Here is a 13,010-nt window from a genome sequence, read left to right as displayed (position 1 = left end):
GCCCTGCACTTTAGCAATATCTATGCACATGGACACTGTGTTTTCAGCAACAAAATGCATGTTAGATTTCCACGATAACCATTTTGGCCATCTCACGCATTCGCCTAAGCAAACTGGTCACTGATGGCACCAATGGATCCCAAAGAATAACCAAAAGTATTTTCCGTGACGTCTTTATTTGTAACTACTACTTGATCTCATGTCTCCATCTGATCCGTGCTGAAGCCAAGATATCCGTTATTACAAATCGCTCTCCAAAATCACCTGTCTCTCCTTCCAAACGACAAGGTATAAAACGTTGGAATGTACCGGATCAAGAACCGCAAGAATTAGAACCCAGCCTGCTGTAAACCTTGTCATGCCCAGTGTATTCTGAAAACTCTTTCCCGGATCCTCATGAGAGATGTCTACTGTACTGGCTATGTCGTTGATGAGTCGTCGATCATCCATAATCACATCATATTTTATAAATATTTTATCTAAGCAGTTGCAGCTGAAGGTCGTCCTGAGTTTGGATCATCTTCGGAGCGTTCTCTCTCTTCCCTATATAAACTCCTTTGCAAACCCTTAACATTGGGGTGCCTAATCAGACACTATGTCTGCAAGAATAGCTGTTGGAGATTTCAGTTGCATATACAGAAGCAGGGTTTTCTAGTTAACAGAAAATACCTAGAGACTTAAATGTACAAATAACCGGCCTCGTTTTGTGTTTGGTTCTCTTGCGGCATGTAAGCATGGGAACTGATACAAGGTGGAAACTGTTAAGGAAATACAATTCACACCTCACAGAACGTTTCAACCACCTATTCTATTCATTCCGTTTCTCAAAATACGAATTTTGATTAAACTCTAGAAACATGTGTGAATGGTGGTCAGGAAGAAAGCCCGGTACTTTGCGGTCTCCTGCAGGGGGTGACATCATGGCTTGGTGAAATTACTTTTCTTTATCAGTGTATTAAGGAATTAGCGACAAAGTACTAAGAACTCCATTCCCCAAGTTAATGATGGATGAAAAACTGACCAGAGTCTGCCGTATGTATTTCAGAGGTTGGGGGACAATCCAAATTTTGGAGTTGATTGTATTAAGAAACAACATGTGGTAGTTACATGACTTCCTAGTGACATAGCTATATAACGGTATACCCTGTGGAGTCATACTCACATTGATACATATTCAAACAGTTAAACCATTTCTTTCAAATGATATGAATTCATGAACAATGTTTGCAAATCTGAAAAAATGATGGAGAAAGGCATGATTTATGGATGTCAACTTCTTTATTGCGAATAACACGACGTTTCGGAGTGTATGCTTGCTCCTTCATCAGGAGAATGGTAGGGAGTATGGTGACAAGGTGACACATTATATACTGACATTTTCCTAGCCCTACACAACAGTGCTTTTCCTTTACGATATTTCAGTATCACTGGGTTAGGTTTTCCCTAGCATCGAGTATACTTACACGAGCCTAACACTGTTAAGATGTCCACTAAAAAAGCCCATTAAAGTACCATTTTGTAAAGAGCCTACGCGCAATCAAGTATACAGTATATAAAATGGGTGTTAACGTGCTTTCTGTGACCAAAGTCGACCTCTTAAGGGTTGTTATAAAAGACATGAACTTGACTACTGGGGCTTGCTAGGATAACGACTTCATCCCAGCTAAGTCTGAACCAAGCAGCTTGGTGACGTTTTTTAAAATGTTTTTAGTTCCGTGTCACATTTGGATGTCGATTTTAATTTGGTAGTCAAATTTAAGAAACAGACAACGATCCCTGTATGTAATACGTACAACAACAGCGTTCTTCAGATTTGACTGCGACATCGGCAGAACACACGACTTCATCTGTGTACACACAATCCTTATACGGTTGGTGAGTACAGCTGCGTTTAATTTAACATGTAAATTCTTTTAATTTCTTTGAACACGGATACTGAAATATAACGTTTCTTTTTAAACATGTCTGAATTCCTATTGTAAGGGATGGTTGTGTTGTCTATGTTATAGAAGAGTGGCTGTTTGTACCTGAAGTTATGTGTGTTGCCATTGTTACTCGCGTGATAACAATAAATTGCATTATGCTATTCAGTCTTCTAAACCAAAGAATTTATGCTGATTAAATTGCGCTATAAGTGACAAATCAGGTTGCTACTGATGGAATTCTTATGTTCCTACATATATCTCACAAATGTCGTTTTGTCATTTTTACAACATTCAGAGCCTTAAGTTTGTAAATCATTCGGCACGTGTTATGGTAGAAATTGGGAGCATAATTTTGAGGCAACCAAACTTCTGTACGATTATGCACAATTCCCCTATTTGGGGAGTCAAGAATTATGCATGTAGTTTCTGTTATGCAATTCTGGGTTTTGACAGATGCATAGACACACATCATATCCAAAATTCATGCTGATTTTAGAGTGGTTAAAGCGTTCGCTCGTCACGCCGAAGACCTGTGTTCGATTCCCCACATGGGCACAATGTGTGAAGCCCATTTGTGGTGTCCCCCGCCATGATATTGCTGGAATATTGCAAAAAGTGGCGTAAAACAAACTCACTCACTGATTCGGCCATTAATATTCAACCGCAAAACAAGCTTTATATCGAAATATGACCTTGTACTTGCAGATTGTTTAAGTTTAAACCTCGAATCAACTGATGTATGGTCATTACAATGCCAGTACACTTCACAATCACAGTACAGCGTTCAATGGTACAACAATTATAATGGCAGGACAATATACAGCAGGGGCGGTGGGGTAGCCTAGTGGTTAAAGCGTTCGATCGTCACGCCGATGACCCGGGTTCGATTCCCCACATGGGTACAATGTGTGAAGCCCATTTCCGGTGTCCCCCGCCGTGATATTGCTGGAATATTGCTAAAAGCGGCGTAAAACCATACTCACTCACTCAATATACAGCAGTAGTATTACCACTGACGTCAGTGATACGAATATCCATTGAGCAGCAACAATTGCCAAGCTTCGACAAAAAGGCTGAGGCCGGATATCCAGTGTGAAAATGATCCTCATCTAGCAGTTGGTCCAGATGTAAAGTGGGATGACAGAAGCAAGTGCTTGCCTAGCCACATGGTCTCAAGAATCAATACGTATAGTGCCCTCAAAATTGTGGGAAAAACCTCGTCCTCTTCAGTATGTTCTCTTTCAGTTTTATAATAGCCTTTTCATCATTAATATGGGAACCCGGTGGCGCAGTGGGCAATGTAGTCTAAACGTCTACATTCACACTGTATGGCATGTTAATATTCTAAGGCTCTTGTGGCTACTACCGTCAAGTGAAAACTGATCAATATAATTACCGAGACAATTATATTTACAGTCACTGTGGAAGATTGTAGCACCGATACAGTGAGTGAGTGAGTTGGGATTTACGCCACTTTTAGCAATATTCCAGCAATATCGCGGCGGGGGACACCAGAAATGGGCTTCACACATTGTACCCATGTGGGGAAATAGAACCCGGGTCTTCGACATGACGAGCGAACGCTTTAACCACTAAATTGCCAGAATCGGGGACTAGGTTGATGTCACGTCACTGTACCCGAACGGCGTACGTAGATCGCTCATCATATTAAGCAGGTCTCCACTTGTTTCAAGTGGCAGTGTTGGTCTAATACTGACTGCGGCATAAAACAATATAGTAGAAAACACAAAATACCCCACTATAAGGTGCTAACCCACCGCCCCGGTATCGATACAGGTATGTACATCAGCTGGTAATCACGATCTATTAAGCATCGAGTCTTGAAAAGAAGTTGAACGGGTGTTTAAACAGTTTGATTTATATTCTCCTGTGTTGGAGTGAGTGAGTGAGTGAGTTGGGTTTTACGCCGCTTTTAGCAATATTCCAGCAATATCACGGCGGGGGACACCAGAAATGGGCTTCACACAATGTACCCATGTGGGGAATCGAACCCGGGCCTTCAGCGTGACGAGCGAACGCTTTAACCACTGGGCTACCCCACCGCCCCTCCTGTGTTGGAATAAAGCGTCATGCTCTTCAAACATCATACTTGAACTTTCGAATACTGCCCATTCCCTTGCTATTATATTGTTTGCGTGTTCTTTAACACTGTATTCAGCAATATTCCAGCTATATGACGACGGCCTGTAAGGAATCGAGATTGGGACCCATAAACCAGAGAGCGATGTTATGAACACACCGTCAGAGGATGATGTCACTGGGTCTGACACCCCCAGCCGTTTGGTCGCACTTACAACAAGCAGGAGCAGAAATCTTACCAGGATTCTCCACGAAGATCATCGCATGGCTTGAGACTCACCAACCATAGTCCTTTGCAGATTTGAAACGGAGGATGTAAAAACTGCCTGGTACCCCCACAAGCAGGTGTCACGAGAAACAACACAACAATGCCATTCTCGATCACCCTTTGTCACCAACCTCGCCATAGAGTCTTCACAAATCACACCTGTGCGGTGTACGATTGTAATAGACTATATTTTATCAGAAGTGAGTGTCTGTCAACAACTTGAATTTAAAAATGAAAGTTAAATAATCATCGTCATCACTCGTGGTTTCTGAGAATGTAACTCGTGTCTGCCTCCTTTATATAGCACTGCACTTGCCACATCCGACAGTCACACCCGGACCGTCATTCGACACGTCTAGAGTTGCACCATGGTCTTCAGACTTATGATTTGTCTGGCGATTGTCTCGGCAACTGTGGCTGACATTGACGTGGAGCTGAGGAAGCGCTCATCGATATTTCTGCCGTACACCTACCAGAATGGTCCAAAATACTCACTGTCGGAAGTGGCTGTGGAACAACTTACGTATGATTCGGACAACAAACTTCTTTACACAGTTGGTGAGTTGAATTGGGATGGGTTATTTTAATGGAACTTCAGACACTTGCTGTTAATACAGGTGTTAAATCAACAAGGGCACATATTGAGTTGATTATTAAAGGGTTGGCTAGCTAGCCTTGCAGATGTAGCGTTGAACTGGCGAATCTAGTAGAGAATTCTACAACAACCATAGTGCAATGTGTGAAATTTGTCCTTTGCAGAGATAGTGCCAGAAAATTGTGAGCAAAAAAAGCATAACCCTTTCCATATTCATAAGGCCTCCCAGACCATATGATGAGCAGGTGTTTATGAATCCCTAACAAACATGTCAAGACACCAGGTGTTCGCGAAAAGGTGAGCGTATCCTGCTCTTATCGATGGTACCCGTCACAAACGCATTGACTCATTGAGTGCTGCAGCAGCACAACATTGTCAACAATACAGCAGGGGAAATGCTTTAACTCTAATATGGCGACGAAAAGTCCTTGTCGGCCTTGTGCAATATGCAGATTATCATATCGCCATATTGGATTTCAAATAGACGCGGTTAAACGTATATATAGCATATTATAACATACGTCTCGGGTTTGTCTGGTCCCAGCTCCATTGTATACAACTAGACTATTGCTGGGTATGGCCTCAAACAACAAACATTATTAAAGACGAAAATCCTCAAAATTGTGGAATGATCTTCCTAGATTTTTAAGGAAACTCTTTGCGTCCTTGAACTTTGATCAGGTGATAACAGTGCTACTGAAGATCGGCAGACAAGCGACCACGATAGTCTATATTTAACCGCTTAACATCACATACACCAATTGAAAGCATGACGACATGTTGATAATAGTATTTGGAAGGCCACTGACCTAGTTCACTGCCAAATACAGCCGTTCTCTTGACTGCCGATTCTTAATTGACGCTCTGAAGGCGGCACCATAATCCTTGAATCGTGTTTTTGTCATAGGCACCAGCCCTTTCTGTAATACTTTTATGAATTATGTCTAGGTTTTCGATTTAAACTAACTAGGGATACCTTTGGTTCTTTGGTTCTATCAAGATTCTATATTTTCAGAGACTTGGTTTAGTCTTTTGCCCGGGGAACAATCCTCTAGATCTCTATCAGCTTAACTGATACATTTACATGCATATATTGAAACACTGACTCTAACAGAATGTTTAAGGCTGGGAATGTTTTATAAAACTTTAACGTCTTTGTAAAGACGCATTATGTTACTTTCGGTTGCCAGGCGACACGGTCGTGCACGTTATCGACGTGTCTAACCCCAACCACATGATAGTCTTGGCCCATCTGGAATATCCGGGCATGGAGTTTACTGACGTGGAGTTCTGCGGGGGTTACTTCTTCACGGCCATGGACAACAGAACAGAGAGAGCCAATGGAAAGATGATAGTCTTCAGATACAACCCAGCCACCAAACAGATCAGTGAAGTTCTGCAAGTTAAAGGTAAGAATTAGCGAGCACTCACTCACGAACGAACAAACGCGAGCGCACGCACGCAGGCCCGTCAGTTACTCAATGTAATCGTATCGGTCTGTGTTCCCAGTGGGCGCTATCCCAGACATGATCAAGCCGACGAAGGACTGTTCCAAGATTATTGTGGCGGTAGAGGGCGAGGCGTACGAGTACCCCCCAAACCACATCATCGACCCCCCGGGACTCGTCGTCATCGTCAACTTCCCCTGGGGTATTGAGGGCAACATGATTATATCCACTCTGAATTTTGAAAGATTCAATGCAAGGTATTGTTGATTAATGACTACTAGTTGATACGTCCCATAACTCACTGACAGTTATATGTAGATGTGTACAGACTGAAGTGCAAATTCGTTACCTTGGTATTAGCAAATGGCCTACTATAAACAATAGAGCGGACATGGTGAGCCTTGTTTGAGCTGTTGACATTGGTAAACCAGGCTCAGAAAGCAATGTTAATTCGAAAAGTATTGACAGAAATGTAAAACTAAGATTTTTTATCAGAAACAAAGCACAAAATTAATCCGTTAAAGCAACATATTGATAAGTACCATTACATGTCTCGGTTCGCAGAGTGCCATTCCTGGAACAGTCCGGCGTCCGTCACGTGTACAGGGAGAACAACAACCCCTTCTCCAACGACGTGGAACCGGAATACATCGCCATCAACGCTGACGACACCAAGGCGTACATAATGCTGCAGGTAGGGATGTTATAACCCCATCCGGCATCGCTTAAATACCAGAAGACATTCTGAATGACCCAGTAGTTGTGGTAGCAGTAGTAGTAGCAGGATTAATAGTAGTTGTAGAAGAAGTTTTAGGCGGTGCAAAACACAATTCGTTCATGTAAATCATGTTCCCAAATATGTAAATGAAGTTGAAAATGCAGGGAATCTATCTACTTCCACTTTTGGATTTCCAACAACATTAAGCCTTTAAGATTGTTCAGTGCGGTTCCTAACACAATTCACTTAAGTAAATAATATTTCCGCTAAAGATGTTACTATTGTTGACAGGAGAACAATGCTGTGGCGACTGTTGACCTCGAGACTCGGACAATATCGGAGGTGTATGGGCTGGGATATAAGAACTGGAGCTCATTAAAACTGGATCCAAGTGATCGGGACGGCGGTAGGCTTCCATGCTACTGTTAACGAAGATCACAGTTTAACATGATCTCAAACAAGGTGAATCGAGTTGGTTGACTCTTGCAACCGAGAAGCCTCGTTCTCTATGCCTTCATTCACTACTTGGCCCGGCTCTGTCGTGAACCTTTTCAACCGTGGGGACGATCTATGTTGCGGCGTTAAACACTATTCACTCCACTTGCACTGACTCGTTCCTTCACAATATTTTCCAGGTGTTCACATGAGCTCCTATAACATCTACGGGATGTACCAACCGGATTCGTTCGTGCACTTCCAGTTCAAGGGTGGTAACTACCTCGTGATGGCGAACGAGGGGGATGCCAAGGTGTACGAGTATGGCACATATCAGTGGTCAGAGGAGGCACGGGGCTCCAAAATTGCACCTCAAGGTCAGACATCAGCGTTACCATTGTAAAGTTGTCTTTGATAATCAGATAAAAAATAATTCAATATTTCCTTAAACTTAAATCGTATATAATGAGTATCCATTTCACTCACAGCAATATGGAATTCGGATCCTGGGATTCCAAGCGATAACGTAGAGGAGTGATGTGACATGCTATAGGGATCCATGTATATCCTGACCACCCAATATATGTTGATAAATGCTCTTGGTGTTTGGGGATCCCGCTTAACCGAACGTTTACATTTAATTTTTGTTGCTGCAGATCTCTGGCATATTGACTTCGCAACTCAGGAACTTTTGTCGGATAACAGTAAATTGGGTGAGTCTCATATCCTGAATTGCATGTGGTGAAGTGTAACTGACCGACAGCACCTTTATCCAATAGACAAGGCGCCGCAATTCCCCGTACACAGTTGCGTCCCTTGTAGATAACAGTAACCTGTTATCGCGGGTTTCATTCAGTGAGTGAGTGTGTGAATTCAGTTTTACGCCGCTTTTAAAATATTCCAGCTATATCACGGCGGGGGACACCAGAAATGGGCTTCACACATTGTACCCATGTGGGGAATCGAACCCGGGTCTTCGGCGTGACGAGCGAACGCTTTAACCACTAGACTACCCCACCGCCCCCGGTTTCATTCAGAGCTCCACACTAAATATAGTTCTTAAATTGTCAGTACCAGTAAGTGATCTCCAAAGATATTGAGGGTTCTCTAAAGTGGTAAACGTCCATTTGGGGCTTTCCTCAAAAGTCAAGTTGACATACTGGTAAAAAGCGGAGTTAAACCCAATTCGCTCACTCACTCTAAACAATAAGAGTAACGATATTAGACACTATGGCATTCGCCGGTATATACTCAATATCTCTAAAGTCGAAATAGGGCAGAGCTCCCTCCTTAGAACGAATCACAACCAACCCGTTCCTTAATAGTGAGAGATATGTATTTTAGGGATATGTTAGGAATTTTGAAATATGATCTATTCAGATTTCCCATTTTCCTCGGATGCCGTGACTATACACCTTAATCTTCTCTTGTTTTATTCTTTCGATCTCGACTTTGCTGAAACTCAGATCGTCCCAAATCATTGTACAATGTGATCATTTACAGGGCGTCTCAAATACGGCGTGTCACCCTCTGAAAAGGACAGCCAGGGTTTCTTAAAGGCGATGTTCACGTACGGAGGAAGAGGCTGGTCTATCAGAAGAGCGGAAGACATGTCTCTCGTCTACGACAGCGGCAACGACGTCGCAGACAGAACTCTTCAAAAGAAACACGATCTGTTTAATTGTGAAATTGATGACGAACATGATCAACCGTACGAGAGTTTCGACATGAGATCGGATAACAAGGTAACTTCTATCACACTCAGTATTATTTCAGATGGTTTCGGGCAGTGTATCCAGTCTGTACCAGGGGTTTCCATCCAAGAATTTGGTTTGGTTTATTGTTAAACGTATCTCTCAGCAATATTCCAGGTACATCGATGCATTCGAGACATAGGTATGTCTATGAGGGTAGAATAAAACATGATCCAGTCCTAATTCCTCCGCCTAAGAATTTGTTTACCTAATGATTTCCCTATCACTAATAGGGGCACCTTATCAGTTCCAGTCTGATTATCACAGACAGTGATTTCCGTAAAATCACTAATCTGCCTTTTGAACTCACCCGTCAAAAGGAGGCGGAAAGGTGTGCACCAATCAACTTCTCATTGACTGACTTCGGCTTATGTATACAAGATTGCTGTTGTTTGAATCTCATGGTACCAAATTTCCTTCTCGTGTCATCGTGTGTATTTATGAGACGAATTCGTGTAACCGGTATTCAAATGATGACAACTATAACAGGGAATGGTCGGGACCGACAGGTACTTCGAGTTATGCATAATATTCGAGACACCGGCATTCGGCTCATCGGGATTTGACTGTATATGGCGATAGTCTGTATAATCGAGTCTGGACCAGACTGTGTTCAACAGCTTAAACGTCTTAGTTCTACAACAATATACGACAAGCATGGGTTGCTGAAGTCCAGTTCTAACGTGGATCTTCACGGGTCTTCACGCATATGAGGTACGATGACATGTTTCAACCTGGTGAGCTAACCAATCCCTTTAGTCGCCAATTCCAGTAGACTCTGCCGGGAGGTCGTCAGTGGAAGCTAAAGTCAAGAGTTCAGGACCCGGATCTCAAGTACAGTCCTGTCACAACTGATATTTCAACTGTCCCACATGAGAAACTAAAGGGAAAACTTCCATCCGTGATCCATCGGTCATTTGTTATTTAGGTGGTGACGATTGATCTCGCTACATCTCTGTCATCAGATTAAAAGTTCAGGGCCCAGATTTTAGGAGATCTCTTAAAGCTAAGATAGTCGCAAGTTAATGTTAATCAAGGCCTACATAACATGTCAACATATGATGTTGCTCAAGAAACGATATGTGAAGTTTTGGGATTTGACAGTTTAAGCAAGAAGCAGAAATCCCCCAACACTTCAAATATGACGCTCTGCTGCCTTCTCCTTGTAGAGACCTTAAGCATATAAAATTCTAAATCGGAATTTCTTTTCCGAATAGCTGTATCGAAACACGGGAATTTGGCCAAGACGTTTAACAAAAGTTTCAAGTATATCGATAGTCACATCTCGTTCAATAAAGACCAATTCTCTTCAACTCTGTGACAAGGAGGATGACGCTTCAATTTGAAAAACAGTCTGTCACTTTTATTTGTGTGTCGAGCAAGCCCAGACGTTCGGGTCTACACACCATGACTTTAAACATTACAATCGAGCTTGGTCCTTCATGAGGACTTCAGAGAGCTTTAAGATGGTTTTCTGATAGCCACATCTAGAACACTGGAAAATTTGACTTATCGTAGACAAAAATTCTGTCAGATACCTATCGTTATTTATTTTTACTGGTGCTATTTGTTTCCGCTTTCTTAGGCTGACGATCGCTCACCTTTTCGTAAACTTGTATACTTACTATTATGTAGTGATTCCTTAAAACACGATTATGATACCGCCAGAACCATCCAGTGGACTCGCATTTATGAGTATTTATATTCAGAGGGGTCAAGATATAAACAGTACCAGAAGCTACTCTGTATAATCACCGTGTACCTTTATCCCCAGGGTGTTGAGACAGAGGATGTGACAGTAGGGGAGGTAGATGGCTACACGCTCTTCTTTGTCGCCAACGAGAGACCGGGAACCATCCTGACGTACTCCGTCAAGAATGACCTGAGTCATCCAAAGTTCCAGCATTTCTACTCCGGCATCCCCGAGACTCGAGGAAGAACCTGGCAACAGATGTATGAAGACTCTGATGTCACAGAGCTCGACTGTGAAGATAAAAAGTGCGTTCCGTGCATACGTCATCGTAGATTAAATACGTACAGGGCTCAATAGACGGATAGTCATAGAAGAACAGTCTCTATCAATCTCTATCTGTAACTTAAGGTCAATGTAAGGCACTCGGCGCCCTTTTGGTTAGAGCCCTATTATTTGATGTACTTGTAGGATGTTGAAGTATGTTCCCGAAAAGTCTGAAAAGAAAGATTTAACAGCAGAGTCTGCACATCTTTTTCTGGGACTAAGATAAGACACCTTTCTCATGTTGTAGCTCTGAAATAAGTAAAATAAAGTATATGCATAATAACGAAACCATAAACACAAAATAGATTAATATAAACATAGTAAGTCCAGTGTATATATCCCCTGCGAACTCACTACTGTCCAACAAATACCCATCCCCTTTTCTCAACATGTCTGATGTTCCACAAATCTTCGTTCTGGCGAAGGTTCCATTCTCAACCATTTATCACTCAATATTTCCAAAAGGGCATTGCAAGAAGTTCATCGTACGGCAGCTAGTAATGACGTACATTTCACGTATGGGTTCGTATCTCATCCTCGTTCTGGCAGCAGTATCTCCATATGTGTTGGTTGTACGAATTGTCTAAAAAAAGTGGGTCACTTCGAGCATTTCTCTAATATGAAGCTGAAAGATGGTATACTGTTCGAAACATCATTTACATCCAGGTCATTGACTGACTCACTCACTTATCTTTTGCATCCTAACCAACCACCCATCGAACCGTCCTCCCTCCCTAAAGCCCACCCAGCTCTCACTCACTCACCCACTGACAGGCGAACAACTATTCACATTCGCTTCCATTCACCCAAACTCCCTCACGTGCTCAACCTTCAGAAGAGGGCTCTGTGCCAAAAGCGAAGACGTTACAGTAAGCTTCTTCTAGTTCAACACAGCAGGCTCACCTCCTAAATCACTCACTCACTCACTCTGATTTGTTTCTGTTTCCAGGTTTGTCCCAGCGTCCCAGAGTCCCACAGGAAAACCCATCCTATTTGCCGGCGGCTCCGTGTCAGGAACTGTGTCCATATTGGATGTGGTAGTTGACGACTAATGACTAATTGTGCTGGCTCGTCACAGACCATTGACTTACCTATATTTTATAAATGAGACTTTTGTAACATTACAGCAATATCACTACAGGGGACCACACAAATGGTTACCCTATGTAGAGTGGAACCCTGGTTTTCGGGGGTCGAGCGAACAATTTAACCACTGGGCTATCTCCCCGCCCGTGAAGATCTGTTCTGTAACTCCAACCCAACCCAGTTGCTACTATTACCAAACGCTGGTGTACTAGAATTCATTCACACTTCTTTGCACCTTTTACATCCCTGATATGTCATATACGCCATTTATAATGATTTTTCAACGAACTTTAACACGGAAGTTCGGCTTCCAAGTGTGTTTGTATGGTAAAAATTGTAGTGTGTGTGTGTGTGTGTGTGTGTGTGTGAGAGAGAGAGAGAGAGAGTGTGTGTATGTGTGTGTGTGTATGTGTATGTTAAACCCAATTTAGAAACATATATACTGAACAAAACATGTTTTTTTATATTAGTGTAAGGGATAATTTTAGTTGTATGCTGTGCACATAACATCATGACATGAAAGGAAAACAACAATCAAGTCTCGCCGAAACACTGTTACAACGATAACGTTCGTGATGTCAATGTACCCTCCAAAATAAAGTGTGTCAGTTAATTATGACGGTCATCATGTTATTTTGTTCCGGGAATATTTGTGTTTGATATC

General features: G+C 42.3%; 1 protein-coding gene across 1 annotated transcript; it reads left to right on the top strand.

Annotated features, from left to right (window-relative positions):
• The first annotated feature begins 4,661 nt into the window (after positions 1-4,661).
• LOC124259377 (mesenchyme-specific cell surface glycoprotein-like) lies at positions 4,662-12,312 on the top strand. Its single transcript, XM_046693502.1, has 9 exons — positions 4,662-4,851; positions 6,079-6,297; positions 6,398-6,593; positions 6,901-7,030; positions 7,346-7,460; positions 7,690-7,866; positions 8,993-9,234; positions 11,018-11,241; positions 12,210-12,312. Exons 1-9 carry the CDS (start codon positions 4,662-4,664, stop codon positions 12,310-12,312), a joined length of 1,596 nt encoding a protein of 531 aa, XP_046549458.1.
• Positions 12,313-13,010: the final 698 nt, after the last annotated feature.

The sequence above is a fragment of the Haliotis rubra genome, unplaced genomic scaffold (genome assembly GCF_003918875.1).
Source record: "Haliotis rubra isolate DU_JTF1 unplaced genomic scaffold, ASM391887v1 Scf72, whole genome shotgun sequence".
Classification (NCBI taxonomy): Eukaryota; Metazoa; Mollusca; class Gastropoda; order Lepetellida; family Haliotidae; genus Haliotis; species Haliotis rubra.
Note: the sequence above shows the minus strand (reverse complement) of the source record. Positions and strands in the feature narration are given on the sequence as shown.